Genomic DNA, 20,104 nt, shown 5'->3' with positions numbered 1-20,104 from the left:
TCTTATTTACAGGAACATTTTTGAGAATTGAAATAAAGGAATTTTAATGAACCAAGTGAATAATTTTCATTATGCAATTCACTTGCGCATAGGATAGCTTTAAATCCTTTGATGAAGTTTCAAAACAATTTCTAAAAATGTACAACAAATAAAGATATTTGATGCCAGTGTGACCTTTCATATTCATGTTGTATATTGAGTTTCTCAAGGTATAAATATTTCTTTTTTCTTTTATTAAGCTTCAAATGGAAATAAAGAAATCATTTCACATATTAGTCAACATGGAGGAAAATGGCCTTACTGGTTTAAAAAAATGGGTGAGTTACTATTTTGAAAGTTAAAAATTATATCAGTATTATGTTGACTTGATTTTTAATTTCTTCTTAATTTGTCCAGAAAATATTCAGAAGTTGGGGAATTATACATTGAAATTACAAGTTGTATTGAATGAAAGTAATGCAGACACTTATGCAGGAAGACCACTACCATCAAAAGCAATTAAATTTTCTGTTAAAGGTAAGTGAAACACTATATACCTACATATTATACTGAAGGTGGCATTTTAAATAAGGGGAGAATAGATAGGTAATTCAATAAAATATGTTTGGCCAGTTGTGATCATCATGATCTTATAATGGCTTTATGATTCTGCTTCATAATCACATTTCTTCTTTAAGTTTTTATTTAAATTGCAGTTTTAATATGTAGTGTAATATTAGTTTCAGGTGTATAGTACAGTGATTCAACACTTCTGTACATCTCCTGGTGCTCACCACAAGTGCACTCCTTACTTACCAGTTAACCCATCCTCTTGCCCCCTCCCCTCTGGTAACCATCAGTTTGTTCTCTATAGTTGAGTGTCTGTCATGGTTTGCCTTTGTCTCTTTTTTCCCCTTTGCTCTGTTTATTTTGTTTCTTTGATTCCACATGAGTGAAATCATACAGTAATTGTCTTTCTCTGATTTATTTTGCTTGGCATAATAATTGGTAGCTTTGTCCATGTCATTGCAAATTCATAATCCTATTTCTTTTTTTTTTTTTTTAAAGATTTTATTTATTTATTTGGCAGAGAGAGATCATAAGTAGGCAGAAAGGCAGGCAGAGAGAGTGAGAGGGAAGCAGGCTCCCTGCTGAGCAGAGAGCCCGATGCGGGACTCGATCCCAGGACCCTGAGATCATGACCTGAGCCGAAGGCAGCGGCTTAAACCACTGAGCCACCCAGGCGCCCCCATAATCATATTTCTTTAAAATTTTTGAAGACGACATCATTTTCTTTTCTTGCTGCTGGTAACACCTAAAGCTATTCTGTTTCCTGACATTTGCATGTGTGAGCTGCTCTGCCCACCACCTTCACCCCATTCTTCCCTCTTCCCTGATGCCCAGCTGTTTGGAGGATCTTTTTGTTGTTGTTCTACTTTCTGAAATTTTAAGTTCTAAGAAATTTTCTTGAATTACTTTGATTTCCTACTGTTTTCTACATCATTTTGTATTAAGACAGTGGACATCTTGACTGGTATATTAATATTCTTTTTTCTACTTTCCATCTCTTATTTTCCTGTGTTACGGGAGATTACTTTAACATGACATGCTACTACACTTTCTATTGAATTTTTCCTTCAATAGGAAAACACCACTATTATAAACCATGTTTCTATATGGAAAAATTTTATGCTGCTTTGTGTACATGTGCTAGAAATTCTCTAGGATGGATAAAAAGTAGAATTGCCAAGGTGACAAGTGTATGCCTTAACATTTTAAATATATTTGCTCTTCCAAAAGGTGGTACCAGGGAATCCTCACCAACAGACCATTAGAGTTGTGGTTTCCTTGTGCGCATTCCTGGCTAGCATCTGTATTTATCCTGGGTGGTGGTCAGATTATTCAATTATTAGATTTTGCACCTCTTCTCACCTTTCTTGGGCTCTCTATGTCATCTGTGAAAACCTATTCATTTGCTGTGCCCATTTTAATAGTTTAAAGCTGTGGTTCTCAAATTCGACTTTCTATCTTAATCACCTGGAGAGCTTTTTAAGACACTAGTCTGAGGGGATCACTCCCAGAGTTTCTGGGTTTGAGTGAGCCCTAGAATACACATTTTTAACAATTTCTTAGGGGATGGATAAAACTCTTTGACTAGAGGCCATGCTTTAAGAATAGCTGGTTTATAGAAGGTTTTTATGTATTCTGGATTTTAATCCCTTGTTGCATATGTTATATATATTTCCTCCTATGGAGCATCTCTTCTAACTTTATGTATTTTAACCAATAAGATATTTTAAATTTTATCAAATATATTCTTTCGTAGCTCTTGAGTATAGTAGTCCACCTTGTATACAGGGGATATGTTACAAGACCTCTGCAGTTCAAGTGGTTTTCTTGAAACTGCAGATGGTACCAAATCCTGTATATACTGTTTTTCTCTATATATGCATACCTATAATGAAATTTAATTTACAAATTAGGGACAGTAAATTATTAACAATAAAATAGAACAATTATAACACTATACAATCTTTTTCTTTCTTAAAATATCTTATTGTACTACTATACTCACTCTTGTGATGATGCCAAGTGGTAAAATGCCCATGTGGTGAGATGAAGTGAGGTCAATGACCTCGGAATGGTAACATAGTTTTGGGCTACAGTTGACCTTTTGACAGTATATCAGAAATAGGATCATCTGCCTCCGGACTACAATTAATCACAGATAAGGTGGGGGCGGGATGATATTGTGTTTTGCCTTAGTTTTTCCTATGATAATGTTGCAAAACTTTTTATTCTAATAATTTCATAATGTAAAAAATTTTTTTTTTCTACCTCTGGAATTTTACTTTTATGAATAGTGAGATAAAGATCTAACTTTTCCCAAGCGGCTTATAGATATGATTTATAATAGCTTTTTAAAGATTTAAAATGCCATCTTTATTATAGTTTAGTTTCCTATATATAAAATATGGCTGTTTCTGAGCTATAATGAATTTGATTATCATGTTTACTTTTTTTTTTTGTTAAGAGGGTAAACCAGAGAAGTTTTCATTTGGTCTTATGGATCCTCCTTTTCGTGTTGGAGTCCCATTCAATATCCCTCTGGAATTTCAGGATGAATTTGGTCATACTAGTCAACTAGGAAGTGATATTCAGCCAGTTTTTGAAGCAAGGTAATTTGAAGGATCAACCTATATGTGACTTTTCATATTTACTGAGCATTCAGTCTTTTTTTTTAGCTTAAATTATTTATATGTGTTTAACTTCACATGTATCATTTAAAGTGTTTCGTGTATTTCATAATATCTGGGGGATTTATTTAGCCCGAGCTATGCTTTGTGACTACAGTGTCATATATAAAGTGCTTCACTGAAGTTTACGTTTTGACTGAATTTACTGTGAAAGTTGTTAAGGTGAGACTGATAATTCTGTCTTACTCTGGTTTTTTTTTTTTGCTTGTTTGTTTTGTTTTTGGCAGTACTCTGTGAAGTTATGGCTACTTAAACTTAGTGGTACTGCTCACTCTAATAGGTTTTAAACCTGGTAATACAATTTATTTGTTTTTAAAACCATAACAATAAAGTTTATGATTTCCATGGAAGTTTGGGTCTTTCCATAGAATTTACCTTTGTTTAATAGTTCTTTACAGTATTGTGGTTGGCTTATGTTAAGAAATAACTCTCAGAAACTTAACAGTATAGTATGTCCGGTGATATGATTGAGGATGGTCACTATTTCCCCCTTAATCTTTTTAAGGTGCCTTGGGGGAAATTCTTGCTCATTCTCAAGAGCGTGAATGCTAAGTGTTTCTTTTTTGCATTAGCTGCCACATTGGTCATTTTGAGCCCACTTTTTATGTATGTTTTCTTCTGTTGTATCTATGTACTTTTTCCTCTCATGTTGTAATTGCTCCCTTTTTTTTTTTTCTTTTTTAAAGGGTCTGTCCAACAATCTAACAATTGTAATTGTTCGCTCTTAATCATCTGATCATGTGCTGTATTCCAGGCATTTGCTAGCTAGACATATAGAAGTGAATAAGAACATAGTATTTGTCTTCTAGAAGCTCACAGATTAGTGAGATACTTTAGTGGTTAGATTTGTAGCATGGTTAAGTTCTTGAAAAACAATATATAGTTATAAAAAATATTCAAAATGAGTTTTTTAGTTCTATGTTCTCTTAAGTTGTAAAAAATGATTATCTTTTGACCTGTTGCATACATTTGAATATTAAAGAGTAATGCAAGAGGTGAACACTTAAATGTGTTTATTTAAAAATAAAACCCTAGAGGTGCCTGGGTGGCTCAGTGGGTTAAGCCTCTGCCTTTGGCTCAAGTCATGGTCCCAGGGTCCTGGAATCGAGTCCCACATCAGGCTCTCTGCTCAGCGGAGAGCCTGCTTCCCTTCCTCTCTCTCTGCCTGCTTCTCTGCCCACTTGTGATCTCCATCTGTCAAATAAATAAATCATTAAAAAAATAATAAAAAAAAAATAAAAATAAAACCCTAGAAGTAATCCTTCTAGTCACAAGTGGAAAAATATTAGTGCATTTTATGACACCTATTATTGATTATAACTCCATCATCCTATCCCTGATAGGATATTCTTACAGGAGAAGTCTCTGTCACACATACATATTTATATTTTGGGTTTTGAACTTAAAAAAAAATCCTGGTGGCATGGCCATGTGAATTTGTCTTCAACAGACCATTTTCTTAGTGGAGTTTTTTGTTGTTTTGTTTTTGTTTTTCAATGTTATGTGAATTTAAAAAAATCATTCATGCATAAAGCTTTAAAGAGGTAGCTTGGTAAGGCTTATTGTAAAAAAAAGTTTCTCCTCCTTCTGCCCTCTGTACCCCACCCACAGTCCACTTCTCAGAGAACCCCTTTCGACTTTCTTACTTGAATCTACTGGTAACTATTGCCATATATCTAAATTTTACATTGCTGTTTCTTCATTCTTCAGTTTTAGGTGTTATCTCTTGACTTAATGGTTATAGACAATTACATATTCTCTTAATACCACTTCTGTTGCAAGTAATCTTCCTTCCTGTTCCTCTGTTCCTTGATAAAAGTTATGTTGTGGGTTGGTCAGTATTTAGAACTTGCTTAATTGCAGTTATGTAAATACTAGTTGCTTTGTTGTATAACTTTGTTGCTACTACACTTTTTTTTTGCTAAGTTTATGACAAATTAACCTGTAAAGTCTCTGCCAAATTGGTCTCTTCCCAAGATGTTTTGAGTGCATAGATAATCTATCAGTTTCATATTTTTGGAAACCTCTCCCTTGGAGCTTGTGATATGCTACAGTTTGTACTGATTTTTTTGTTTGTTTGTTTGTTTTGTTTTTGCTTGTTGTTGTTGGCATTCTGTGATCTTTCTTCACCTTCATCCTGGGGATTCCCTCTGTCTTTTGTGTTAGGGAAATAAATAAAAACAAAACCTACCCTAAACTTTGAAAACTTCTTCAGAATTTAAGAGAAAGAAAACAGTTTTACTATTGACTAAACATTAAACCAGAATGTGATTATCATGGGCAATCTAATACAGAGACTGCAAAGGTTGAAGGAAATCTTACTCCATTATATGGATGAATGGCTAGCACTCATTAGATTCATGTTTTAAAGATAAAATGGCTAAGTGTCATTATCACTGCTTGTGGGATTTGCAATTTGGAGTCAGCTGACTGGAAGTTAGGCCCAGGAAACTAGGAGATAGGGCTGTACATTTTTGGATGATTACAATGAAGAGATATGGCTCTCAGGGCCCTAAAGAAATATTCCTTAGTTGTGAGTCTGTTATGTGGCGTATTTTATTTGGGATTTAACTTTTCATAGATCTCCAGTTTTTTGAAAGAATCCCATGTTCCTCTCCTTTTGCTGAACACATCCTTGACTAGGTTCCTATGAAGGAGTCCATGTGAGAGAAAATTATTGCTCCAAAAATGTCTCAGTTCTACTTGATTGAATTGAAAGTTGAACGCTATTTTCCTTAAAATTATGAAAGCATTGTTCCATTTTTGCTTTCCTCAAAATTACGAATGCATTCCTCCATTTTTGCTTTTTAGCTTCTATTTCTGCTGATAAATTTAAAATCACTTTCATTAATTTTCATTTTTGTGTTTTCTCTCTGAAGTTTATAGGATCTACTTTTAATTTTTAGCATGCAAAATTTTATAGTAATAAATATTTGCATAGATCTCTACATTATTTGAAGTATTTTATTCTCTACTTTCCACCATCACTGTTTGTCCTTCCTGAGATCCTTATTTTTTGGCACGGAAACTTCTGAAGTGCTTCTTTGATTTTCCTAATTTTTCTGTTTTTCTTTTCGTGTTCCTGCTTTTCTTTCTGACAGGTTTTTTCAGTTGTATCTTTATAACCTTTCCATTGAGTTTTTCTTTGCTGCTCTATTTTATTTTTTTAAGATTTTATTTATTTATTTGTCAGCAAGAGTGCACACGAACAGGGGGAGCAGCAGGCAGAGGGAGAAGCAGGCTCCCTGCTGAGCAAGGAACCTTATGGGGAGCTCAATCCCTGGACCCTGACCTGGCCCTGACCTGAGCTGAAGGCAGTCACTGAACCGACTGTGCCTCCCAGGCATCTCTCCTTGCTGCTCTGTTTTTGTTTGTTTTTTTTTTAAAGGAGTGTTTTCTCTCTTTGTTTCTTTCTTTTTTTTTAAGATTTTATTTATTTGGCAGACAGAGATCACAAGTAAGCAGAGAGGCAGGCAGAGAGAGAGAGAGGAGGAAGCAGGCTCCCTGCTGAGCAGAGAGCCCGATGTGGGGCTCGATCCCAGGACCCTGGGATCATGACCAGAGCTGAAGGCAGAGGCTTTAACTCACTGAGCCACCCAGGCACCCCCTCGCTGCTCTGTTTTTAATATCCAAGTGTTTTTCTTGGTTTTCTGAACTTTTTTTTTGGTAGATCTTGTTCTTGTTTTATGAATGTAATACACTTTTTCACTGATAAGTGGTAGTTTTTTGTGTTTTGTTTTTTTTTTTAAAGTTTACATGCACAGGAAATTTTTATTTCTCCAACTTAGATGCTTTTTGTTTGTTAGTTTTTTTTGCTCTCTTCAGAAACCTGGTAATTTTTGGTCACCTGAATGGCTGACTGAATGGCTAACATGCAGATAAGGAAACTCAGAATGTGGGAGAAGCTGTTGACTGAACTTCACTGCAGGATGATATATGTCTGTAATGCTTTATTGGAGGGTCTTTTTTCTTGGGCTAGGCAGTTTTCTCCAGTATTTATTTGGAAATAATTTTATTTTCTTGCCTGATGGAGAACAGTTTGGCAGTCCAGGTTCCTAATCAGTCCAGGAACAAGGTTGGGACGGGAATAGGGCTGGGAAGGTCTCAGCATCCATATGCATTCATTCAAGATTATCCCTTCTATTCTTTTTAGGATTTTACCGTATTTTTAAATTTGTCTGCTACTCCCTGGTTTGGATTTTCTCTGCTTTAACCTTTTCAGAGATTAATCTTCTAGTCAGCTGCCAGAGGCCAAGAGGGGAGATCTGGAGATCCAGATTTTCATTATTCTTATTTTCCACCTTTCTGTTTGCCCCTACTTCTAGAGGCATGTAGTACCACCAGTACCAGAGAGGTGCATAGGAATTCTGGGCCATAGATTGATTTCCAGCTTTTTCCTTTCCTGTTTTAGGGTTCAGTTTTCTTGGGGGACTACTAAATCCTGTTTTCTAGCAGATAAGTTTTGTTGTCCTTGTCTCTTTTTCCTTTCCTTCTAATTCTTAGCCTTTAATAGTAAATAAAAGAAATCCATTTGTTCTTAAATTAGAGATGTAAGAGATAGTGAAAGCAGATGTGTGTATTTATTGTCCATTTTCCCCAGGGATTCTGTTTTATCTTATACATCATTCATAGCTTTTTTTAAACAAGGCATGCCGTTTAATTTTTATGATGTATTCATATAATACCTACAAATACTTAAATTCCATTCTTCAGAAAAATTTGGCTTTTTCTCCCCCATACTGTATCTTTTACTTTTATTCCTAATCATCTCACTCCTTGACAGGGGTAAAATGTTTACACTGTAATGACCTCCATGTAGTCAAAGCCTATTTAGGAATGAAATTGCTCATAATAATAGATTAGGGAATCTTAGTGTATATTCTAATGAGTTTACATCATAAGGCTGTACTTGATTAGTTGGACTTTAATAAAATTGCTATTCAGTTTAATAAGTGTCAGAAACTCTCTAATATCTTACTGGAAGAAAGATTTGAAAAAAAAAAAAAAATACGTGGCGAAGTCTGAAGATCTCCCTAAACCTGGCCTATTTGGATATTTCCTTTTCTTGAACTGTATACATGGTCTAGCATTTTATTATTTCCTGCCTTGTATCTTATTTAATTTATCATTTACAGTGTTTGGCACAGTGCTGTCACTTAATGGATCATTTTTCTTTGTAAAAGAAGTTCTTGGGAATTTGCTCCTATTGAATTATTTATTCTCTTTTTTTAAAATACTATCTTATTAGAAAAATGAATTAAACATGAGAATGGCATATGAGAAGGTAACACATTTGCAACTTATTTATAGGTAATGAAGGAAAAAGTTAAAAAATAATTTGTTTTTTCCAGTGGTTTATCTTTACATTATGAAGAAATAACCAAAGGACCGAATTGTGTGATTCGAGGTGTTACAGCTAAGGGCCCTGTAAACTCTTGTCAGGGCAAGGTGAGCATTATACATAAATGTTTTAATACATGCTTATTTCCTGTATGGTAAAAATGAAATGAAGAATTTAAAATTGGATGACGTATTTTTGTACCACGATGACAATATGGGGTTGGGGTTCATTAATCAGGATCATGTCACTAAACTTACCATAAATCTCTAGGGGATACTAGCATGTTCGCTACTTTGTAACATTTATAAATTAAATATTTTTTGTGTCTTCATCTTCATTCCAGTCTTTTCATATTCAGAGTCATTTAACAACAGTTACCCAGTACTAGGTTTCTTTTTTTTCTCCAACTTTAAAAAATTTTTGAATATTGTTTTTAGAACACAAAAGTACGAGAAACTTTAGCTCACATTTATGAATATACTGGGTTTGGTATTTGGATAAAGGAAAGTGTTTTGGGGGATGAAGTTAGCGAAGGTAAAAATATAAATTCCAATAAGGTGATTTTCAATCAGGTATATAAAGTAGCTAGTAGATTTACATGACTAAAGGGAATATTATGACAAATAACAAGTAATATATAACTTTTCTTCACTGCACCATTAACCTGTAAGATATATTCAAAATTCTTCTATCAAAATGTTATTTAACTAAAAATAGAGCATGTGAGTTTAAGTACTCTATGTTGCACTGCCTTTTATAATGAAATCAATTTAAAAGTCAAGTTCTGTACATCTTTCTGAATTCAGAGTTTCCTGGAAGAAGAACTTGAAATTCAGGAAATTTGACTTTAGTAGTATAAGCTTGCTAAAAAACTAAAATGATTTCTAGATTTTAAAAAAAAACTTTCTTGAAGTAACTTTATATTTACAGAAGAGTTGGAAAGGTAGATAGTATTGAGAGTTTGCATAGACTCTGTACACAGCTTCCTCTATTAACATCTTATATAACTACCAAGTATTTATCCAAAGTAAGAAATTAACATTGGTACAATACTATCAACAATGCTATGGACTTTATTCACATTTCAGCAGTTTTTTTCTGATTAGTTTTCTATTCCAGGATCAAATCCAGAATACCACCCGCAGTGCATTTAGAGATTTCTAGATTTTTGGTATTTTATACTTCACTATTTGCCATATTTTTTATAATGGCCATCTTGATTCTGATTATTCAGAGGTTATTCTTTTTGAATTTGAAGAGGCTATTATCTGTAAAGAAGCAATAGGAGTCATTTTCATCTATCTCTCTTCCATCAATGATCCTGTTTCTCAGTATAAATTTACTGAATAGATTTCTTTAATATTATGTGGATGAAAAGCAAAAATAAATCAGAATTGAGTTGTTAAACTACTGAGGTATTTAGAACTTGGATTTAATTAAAATAATTTTTTTCAACAGAATTTTAATTTGAAGGTTATTCTGCCGGGCTTAAAAGAAGACACACAGATTTTAAAACTTAGATTACTACCAGGTAATATTTTAAGAAATATTCCTAAATTTACCTATAAAATAATATTCTTATTATAAAATATAAAATGAAGTGTTTTTGGCTTGGTTATGGTATAAGTCTTGAAAATACATTTGAATGTCAAATAAAGCACTGACAAATGACTGATCGAAAAAACAGGAAAATATATAGGAAGACATTAGTGAAGTTCTAAAATAATCGGGAGAAAAATAGGAATTTGAGAATGTATTTGGGAATAACTCTTAAGAGATACACTAATTTGGCTTATATTAGAACTGGTATAACTATCTTCTCTGGTATAACTAAATGTTTCATATCTTAAAAGTTTCTCATGCATTTATATTGTTAACTTGATAATGACTTATCAACTTCGTAATGAAGTTACATTAAAGTAACACAGCATAGGAAATGCTGGCTAATTAGAGAGGCAGTCTGTCATATAAGTTCAAGGAATATACTCTGATATTCTGTCTTCTGGGTTTGAATGTAAGCTCTGACACTTGAGAGCTAGGTAAACTTGTCCTATACCTCCATTTCCTCATGTGTACGATGAAATAATATCTACTTTCTCACAGTTGTTGTGAGGATTGAATGAGTTAATATAAGCAAACCCTCACTTTGCAAGATTCTGTGGTAAGTGAATGGAGGACAACACAGTTCCAATATGCATGAGTTCTCGTTAATATAGTACTGTGCAAAGTGATAACTGCATGTACTTATAAAATACAACAGTGTTGGTATGTCACTTTTGGCTCTGTTATTAATAATACTATAATCATACCTTTGTCCACATATGACCTTTTATACTGTTTTTAAATGAAAAGAAACATACTAGCTATGTCCTTTCACAAATTCAAGTTGTTTTGGTTTCCCTCAAGCACAAAATGATAAAGATGTCAAAATTAGCACAATGGTAGAAGTATACAAATAAAATTATTAGGGCACCTGGATGGCTTGGTTAGAAGAACATGTGGTTCTTTATCTTGGGGTCATGAGTTTGAGCCCGCCGTTGATTGTAGAGATTACTTACATACATACTTAAACACACAGAGAAGCAAACTTACTTAAAAAAATTGTTACATACTAAAAAACACAATGCTTTTATTGTAGAGGTTAGCTAAAAGGTACAGATTTGAGTAGTGAAATTCTTAATAACCAGGCAGTTTGACATTGTTTTGAATTTGAGAATGAAAATTGTAAAGTAGGAGGTAGCATGGTATAATGATAATGGTCAAGAAGTTTCAGATTTCTCAGGACATTAACCTGAACCTGCCACTTCCGAGTCATGTAATCTGGACAAGAAGCTTTATCTCTCTGGATTCCGGTTTCCTCATTTACCAAATGAGGATAATAATATTACCCTCTTCATTAAGATCATTGTGAAGATTATAAAGATAGTGCTTAAAACTTAACATAAAATAAGTTAATATTGTAACAATGATTTGTAACTTTACATTTTGTTTTCTACATATTTATATGAAACTAATGCATTAAAAAACCAATTAGTCATTCAAAAAATGTTGCTTGGAATATAATAAAAAATAAACAATAACTAATGTTACTGTAAAGTGTTTTCAGTAACTGAATTTTTAGCAAAAATTGTATTTAAAAATAATGGTGCTTTTAGAGCATGTCAAGTCAACTTGCTACAAAAGTGTGAACTGATTAATCTTAGAGGAAACTTGTAACATCAAAGTAGTAGGCAATCAAACAATAAATTACCTGGTTATATCATTACCTGAACTGATCCTTTGAACACTATTACCCAAAATTTGTGTTTTGTCTTAACATGATTTTGAGAAATCAGTCCTTGTGTAAAGTGAAAGTGAATTTAAAAAAAAGTATTTTTAAGAACTTTGCTTTTTGAATCTTCTTTCCAGGATCTCTCTTAAGGTTTTACACCTTTAGGTGATTTTCTAGCATTAGTTACCATTATGTCATAGCTTGTTGGGTAAAGCTAAGTTAAACATCAAACATTTTATACAGTCGAGACAACCTGGTTGTTTATAGAATCTGCATTTTGGGAATAGAAATAGTTAAAACGTGGGTATTCCTTTTTTTTTTTTTTTCCTTAGCTTTAAGATACTAAAACTTGAATTGCTAAAGGCCTTTTTTTCTTTTTTCTTTTTGCTGTTTCAACATTTCAGTCTTAGAAACTTGAATCTGTATTTCATTATATAATTCTTTGGTAGGTCCCCCTCATCGATTGAAAGTGAAACCTGATTCTGAAATTTTAGTTATAGAAAATGGAACAGCTTTCCCATTTCAGGTAGAAGTTTTGGATGAATCAGACAATATAACAACACAGCCAAAATTGATTGTTCATTGTAAGGTAAGCTATTGTAAGATAATATGTAGGTTTTATTTTGAGTAGCATGGTAGTAAATGGACATAAATAATCTCTTTTAGCTACTTTGTGAGACTTGTGTATTTTAATCTTTAACGATTATTTCGTGGAGAAACTTTTGGGTACTTCATTCTGTACTTTTTCGCTAAAAGGCATCACCTATTCAAGGTTTCATAGAGAAATTTATAGACAAAACATCCGTCCTCTCCTTTCTTGACCCATTCTCCTCAATTGAGGTGAAGTATTTAATTTATGAATAGAATGATAGAAATGTCTTTTATGGTTAAGGATGTGTAGACAAATGAAGGTTGTAAGTAAAAGCACAAAAAGAAAAGGAAAACTGAAATAGGTCAAGTTAAAAAAAAAAGGTTGAGGAAGTTGGTGTTTAGAAGTCATAAATTTTAGAATCATAAAAAATTACTCTTCATTCAGAAATTGTCTAGAATATTGGTGAATTCTGTTTTACCTTTTCCTGTTTAAAACCAGAAGTAGTAGTTGTAGTGGATTATTTGAAAATTTAAACAACAATTATTGAATAATTTGTTACATTTGATTGGAGTCTTAAATTATTTTGTATGTTTTCAAAAGTTTTTAGGTGCTCCAAACCTTCCAGTCTACGTTGTAGATTGCAGCAGTTCTGGAACCAGTATTTTAACAGGAGCTGCAATTCAAGTACAGAACATTAAAAAAGACCAGACTCTTAAAGCAAAAATTGAAATACCTGTAAGTTGTTTTATTCATTGATATTATATTATTTTCATACAAATATTTCATAACAGCTTTATAGTATTTTATGTAATATTTGACTTTTAAAAAATGAGGTATCTTTGATTCTTTTAGCTAAAACAAAAAAAAGCAACATGAAATGGCATAGTAACATATGGTATTAGTAATTTTCTTAATTAACCCTTTTATAGGGGCACCTGGGTGGCTCATTTGGTTAAGTGTCCAGCTCTTGGTTTTGGCTCAGATTTTGATGCTGACAGATCAAGCCTTGCATCAGGTTCTGTGCTCAGTGTGGAGTCTGCTTGAGATTCTCTCTCTCTCTCTCTCTCTCTCTCTGCCCCTCCTGCTCATGCTGTCTCTCTCTCTAAAATAAAGTCTTTTTTTTAAAGTGTGTCATCTATATGTCAGTTTTATTTTTTTGTTTCTTATGGTTTATACTGTTTCTTAGAAAGTCTGATAAACCACCACTGAGAGACATATAAACACTTAATTTATATATATAATTTGAAGAATAAATATGTGGTTAGTATTTTCATATAAAGAGATTTCTATGGTAATGTACTAATATGATACTTGCTACTGGATAATACATCATGGCGGAAGGTGAAGCCAGCCTGGAGGAAGGCAAGAAGTTGTGAGCAGTTGATCTTCTAAGATTGCAGAATGGACAACAAATACTTAAGGAAAATATTTCAATGTGATTTCTCCATTATTGATATGGTAGATAATGCATAACCTAACCTAACCAGTTGATTAAGTGATGCTTTCCTACTAATTATATATCAATTATATTAGGTTTCCACATTCTGGCTTCTTATCTTGAATTTCAAAAGGATAAAAGACAGCTTTGTTCTTTTCACTAGAATGAGATGACTCTTCATTCCACTTCATATCAAGCTGGTTATATTAATAACCTTCAGATCCCTCTTATGCACTTCTTTTGTTATGCATTTTTTAAATTCAGTAAACATGGGAAACTTGTTTTTGAGCATACTTCCTTGCAAAAGATCAGGAAGATTCAGGAAGGAAAGACTTAGGGAGAAATCTGGGGTTGGAAGCAAAGAGTGGTGAGCATTAGGAATTACATAAATTTTATAGAGCAGTGACAGGAAGAAGACCAAGAATCTAGATGACTTAGGACCATTATCATAGTGTATCTTATAATGTGCATTGGAAAATGTTCATCCAAAGGCAGCAACTTGAGTTTGAATCAGGTAAATGCAATATGTTTATAATAGAGGGTGGTTTATTTTACCTGATACTTGATGAGGTAGGAGTTTTATATATGTCATTAGTCATGTAGATGGGCTTAGGAATGACTGCAACTAGATGAGGAAGAAGAAATGGGCTAAATAAGATGTGAAGATATTTTAGGCTTATTTTGAATTTTGTGTATCCTGTAGAATGCACTATAACCTAGATTATGAAATAACGTGGTTTTAATTTTTTGTGCCTTTAAAATCAACTTAGCATAATCCAGCTCATCCTTACTGACATGTGGGTCATCGATATATCCATAATAATTATTAAGGTGTCAGCTCAGCCTTCAGGGCATGTACAATCCTCATTTCACTATAAACCACCTTTTTCACTTGCCCCAATGTATTGTTTCAGTGCAGTTCGTGTATCTTATGTCAACTGTTTGTCTCTGATTTTATGGGACATTCTTAATTTCTTACATATTTATTCTTATTAATAGATGCTAGTTACTGAATCTGTCATGTGATTCCAAAGAAGAGGAAAAGAATCCTTTTAATCCAAATACCCTAGTTTTTTGCTTTAAGTCTGTGGCTTATGCTTACAACTTGATAGTGTGGTATCAGTAGTGTGGTATCTTCTTAATGCCTAAACCTATGAACGTTAACAGTGTATAAGATGATCTTCCATAGTATTGGAAATCAATCCTTAAGCAATATAGAAGACTCACGATTAAAGCCCAAAAATATATTTTCAAAAAGTGCAGGTGTCATTCAATATATTTTTGTGTTTTTCTCTTTTCCTAGAGTTGTAAAGATGTGGTACCTGTGGAGAAGACTATTAAGTTGCTTCCTAGTAGCCATGTTGCAAGATTACAGATATTCAGTGTGGAAGGACAAAAGGCAATCCAGATCAAACATCAGGATGAGGTTAATTGGATAGCAGGCGATATTATGCATAATCTTATTTTTCAAATGTATGATGAAGGAGAAAGAGAAATTCATATAACATCAACTTTAGCAGATAAAATTAAAGTAAGTATCTCAGATTAGTTATTTGAAGAATTTTGGTTATTTTATGATTGATTGTAAAACTCTGAACAAGAAGTATTGTAGGGTAGCTTCTAAGAAGAAGCTTATCATAGAAGAATAATATTGTTATTTAAAATTCCAGCCTAAATAAGAACTCGTTTCATTCTATAGTTTGAAACATGAATGATTCGTATGCAAAAAATTCATACTTAGAAAAATGATTTTGACACTTAACAAAATGCCAATGATTGGAATTCTCTTTTGGTTTGTTTATTTCCATGGATTGGTTTAGCTGAGTACAGTTTTCCATGTTCACCTGTTGTTTTCATGGATGATAGTATGCATTAGGAAATGTAAAATTTGCTTCATACTCAAACTGTTCCCTAATATTTTAAGAGCATTAGACCAAATTTGCATTTTCAAACTAAGCAATGTAGCAGAACTAACTGTACTTTTTGCCTTCACATCCATAGAGAAAAAACTCAAATCTTGTGTGACAAAATAAAGTTTAAAAAATTCAGTTTTCTCTGAGTCAGTTAGAGACAGAACATTCCCCTTTTTCTGGGAAGCCAACATTTACAGAGCCTTATATAAGGGGATCCCCAATTAACTAAATTTGTAGAGAGTTGCTATGTGGGACAGGAGGTAGAAATTATTTCTTTGTACTATTTTATTCTATAGCCATCTGGAGTTTCCATATATAGGATCCGATATTTTAAAAGAATTTTAGCTGACCTTATTTTGAACTCTTACTTGAAATATTCCTTGCCCCAGCCAGTTTAGTTTTTCCTTCTATAATGAGGGACTGGAGGATTGATAGAGCCATAACCCTGATCCTTCTTGGAGAGGGAGGCAAGCCATTTTTATCAGTATCAACAGATGTGAAGTTGAGTGGTTTAAAAGTGGTGCTAGGAACCCAGCTTCTGAACTGGTTCCTTGCTTTCTCATAGTTAGGTTTCCACATTCTGGCTTCTTATCAAAGTTAAGAAGAAACTGAGTGGAGACATTCCATCTGTATATAACTTTCTTTTTGCCATACTCTAAGCATGTGATTAGCTATTGACATATTTTGCCTCAAACTTAGTAGTTATATATTTGTTGGGTTACAAAGATTTTAAAACATTCACCTCTTTATTGGCAATAAAATAGTAAATTCTACTCTTTTGTTAAATGTGTAATCATTAATGTGATTTTTGTGGTCTTCAGAGAATTCTCCAATATTGAAGAAAGTCAACCCTTAACTGAGCTGGGAATCCATTAAAGGGATAACATAGCTAGAGTGAGGGAAGAAAAGCCTTTTTGAAAAGTGTAACTTCTGCTTCTTCCATTATTAAAAAAAAAAATCCATATATATGATAAAGCATAAAACATGGTTTAAAAGATAAAAAGATAACTAAGATTAGGACAGCATAAACTAGAGTCAAAATACTAGAATATCAGTGATTTAAGAATCAACTATGGAGGGTTAAAGGAGAAAGTTGAACTAAAAATTCTTACACAGGAAGGATTGCAAGTTTAAAAGTGGGATAGAGTAAGATACTCAACCTAAAAAAGGGATCAAGTAACAAATTAATATATGGAATGCAGGAGATGCAAAATTAAAATAGAGCTAAAAGCATCCAAGAATGAATTAAAACCAAAATGTGGCTAGAATGGTAGTTAAGTAAATATAACTTGTTTTCTCATCTTGCTGAACAGGAATTAACCTAGATCTTATTCAAAGACAATAAGTTTCTTTAACAAACAATTTGAATATCACCTCCCAGAATTGATCATATGATTTGATCAGTATGGTATTTTATTTAAAAAAAATTTTTAGAGTGCGCAGATAAACAGAGGGGTGGTGGTGGAGAGGGAGAGGGAAAGAATTTTTTTTTTTTTTTAAAGGTTTATTTATTTGACAGAGAAATCACAAGTAGGCAGAAGTAGCCAGAGAGGCAGGCAGAGAGACAGGGAGAAACAGGCTCCCTATTGAGCAGGGAGCCTGATGTGGGGCTCGATCCCAGGACCCTGGGATCCAGACCTGAGCTGAAGGCAGAGGCTTAACCCACTGAGCCACCCACGCGCCCCGAGAATCTTAAGCAGATTCCACATTCATGCAGTGAGTGTGAGGCTCAATCTCATGACCCTGAGATCACAACCTGAGGTGAAATCAAGAGTCAGACACCTAACCAACTAAGCCACCCAGACCCCTGATTCTGCTTTTTGTTTATTCATTTGGTTGGGGTTTTTTTTTTTTTAGGTTCTATTTATGAGTGTGATCATATGATATTTTCTTTCTCAGCCTGACTTATTTCACTTAGTATTAAACTCTCCAGGTCCATCCATGTCTCAAATGGTGCAATCTCATCCTTTTTTATAGCTGTGTCATATAGCTGTTGTATATATACACCAGATTTTCTTTGTCATTTGTCTATTGATGGATACTTAGGTTGCTTCCATATCCTGGCTATAGTAAATAATGTTGCAGTAAACATAGGGTGTGTATTGTTTTTTCAAATTAGTGTTTCTTTTTTTGGGGGGGGTGGTAAATAACCAGTAATGGATGGGATCATATAGTATTTCTTTAATTTTTTTGAGGAATTGTCATACTGGTTTTTTGCAATGGCTGCACCAATTTACATTCTTACTGACTGTGCACGAGGATTCCTTTTTCTCCATATATTCAGCAGCACTTGTTATAACTTGTTTTTTATTTTAGTCATTCTGACAAGTGTAGAGTGAGTGATACCTTCTTGTGGTTTTGATTTGCATTTTCTTGATGATGAATAATGTTGAACAACTTTTCCTATGTCTCTTGGCCATCTGTGTCTTCTTTGGAGAGAGGAATATTCAGGTCTTATGCCTGTTTTTTAATCAGACTGGGTTTTTTGGGGTGATTTTTATGTATTCTTTATATATTTTGGATACTAACCATTTATCAGGTATGTAATTTGCAGATTTCTTCTCTTATTCAGTAGGTTGTCTTTTTGTTTTGTTGATAGTTTCCTTTGCTTTGCAAAATCTTTTTATTTTGATGTCCAATAGTTTATTTTTGCTTTTGTTTCCCATGTCTTAGGAGACATATCTAGAAATATGTTGCTTTGGCCAATGTCAAAGAAATTACTGCCTGTGTTCTCTTGTAGGATTTTTATGGTTTCAGGTCTCACGTTTAGGTCTTTAATCCATTTTGAGTTTATTTTGTGTATGGTGTTAGAGAATGGTCCAGTTTAAAAAAAAGTCCAGTTTCATTATTTTATGTGTAGCTCTCCAGTTTTCCCAGCACCATTTATTGAAAAGAGTATCTTTCCCCATTGTATATTCTCACCTCCTTTTCAGTGATTATAAAATCATGGGTTTATTTCTGGGGTCTTTATTCTGTTCCATTGATCTGTGTATTTATTTTTGTGCCAGTACCGTACTATTTGAATTATTGCAGCTTTGTAGTATTTCTTAATATCTGGTATTGTGATACCTCCAGCCTTTTTGTTTCTTCCCAGGATTGTTTTGGCTACTCCAGGTCTTCGTGGTGTTATTTGTTCTAGTTTTGTGGAAAATGCTGTTGGTATTTTGGTAGGGAATGCATTGAATCTGTAAATTTCTTTGGGTAATAGAACATTTTAACAATACGAATTTTTCTATTTCATGGGCATGAAATATCTTTGCATTTGTTTGTGTCATCTTTTATTTCTTTCATCAGAGTTTCATGGTTTTTGGAGTTTAGATCTTTCATCTCTTTGGTTAAGTTTATTCCTAGTGTTTTATTCTTTTTGGTGTAGTTGCAAATGGTGCTTTTAAAATTTCTCTTTCTATACTTTGTTATTTGCATATAGAAATACTACCAATTTCTGGGTATATCCTGCCACTTCACTGAATTCGTTTATTACTTCTGCTGGTTTTTCAGTGGAGTCTTTAAAAGGGAAGAAACTTCTTAATCTTATTAATATATGAACCACCATGATTTTTGTTCATAAATGAACTTTTTCTTTGGAGATGGTTAAGTTTATAACTTTGATCTTCAGTTAGATAAGTGGCAGTAGGAGGACATTGGACTAAACTTTATATTTTTCTTAGGTAATATAATTTTTCTTTTAGGTTAATTGGACTCCTGAGATTAACAAAGAACACTTGCTACAGGGTCTCCTTCCTGATGTACAAGTACCAACATCTGTGAAAGATATGCGGTATTGCCAGGTTTCATTCCAAGATGATCATGTGTCTTTGGAAAGTGCATTTACAGTAAGGTTTGTGAGCATATTATATTTTGACATATTTCAAAATTTGGCATATTATGACAAAAAGGTGTTTCTTTAGAGCACGCTAGTGAAAGTTGTTTTTAATGTAGAAAATAATTGTAATTTCTATGAAATATAGTAGGTTGTCTTTGAAATAAAACTTCACTGGAGATAGTGATTAATTCATCAATCTTCACCTCTTTGGTTAAGTTCATTCCTAAGTATTTTATTATTGTATATACCTTGTGCTTAATAAACTCTCTAGTATCTGTGAGAACTAGATCTGTCATTAAAGGAAAGCCCTCCTACTGCAAGCAGCAGTGAAAATGCCTGTAAAATGACAGATGAAAACATAGAAGAGTGTGACCAGTGAATGTGGGGTTCACAGAGAATAATTCTTTCTTAGTGATGATTTTTAAACCTGAGTCCAAACAAATCTAATATGCTTTACTGAAAGAAAAGGGGAAAACTTACATATCTATCT

At 33.3% G+C, this 20,104-nt stretch overlaps 1 protein-coding gene across 2 annotated transcripts in view; it reads left to right on the top strand.

The window, feature by feature from the left end:
- The window catches only part of SMCHD1 (structural maintenance of chromosomes flexible hinge domain containing 1), a 152,894-nt gene that overhangs the window by 64,927 nt on the left and 67,863 nt on the right, over positions 1 to 20,104 (top strand). For both annotated transcript variants that reach the window (XM_046025087.1, XM_046025086.1), the window contains exons 18-26: positions 240 to 317; positions 397 to 516; positions 3,014 to 3,158; positions 8,588 to 8,684; positions 10,036 to 10,108; positions 12,298 to 12,437; positions 13,041 to 13,175; positions 15,182 to 15,409; positions 19,481 to 19,629. In XM_046025087.1, coding sequence (XP_045881043.1) covers positions 240 to 317; positions 397 to 516; positions 3,014 to 3,158; positions 8,588 to 8,684; positions 10,036 to 10,108; positions 12,298 to 12,437; positions 13,041 to 13,175; positions 15,182 to 15,409; positions 19,481 to 19,629 — 1,165 coding nt within the window. The remainder of the gene's footprint in view (positions 1 to 239; positions 318 to 396; positions 517 to 3,013; positions 3,159 to 8,587; positions 8,685 to 10,035; positions 10,109 to 12,297; positions 12,438 to 13,040; positions 13,176 to 15,181; positions 15,410 to 19,480; positions 19,630 to 20,104) is intronic.

The sequence above is a fragment of the Meles meles genome, chromosome 12, assembly GCF_922984935.1.
Source record: "Meles meles chromosome 12, mMelMel3.1 paternal haplotype, whole genome shotgun sequence".
NCBI classification, from domain to species: Eukaryota; Metazoa; Chordata; class Mammalia; order Carnivora; family Mustelidae; genus Meles; species Meles meles.
Note: the sequence above shows the minus strand (reverse complement) of the source record. Positions and strands in the feature narration are given on the sequence as shown.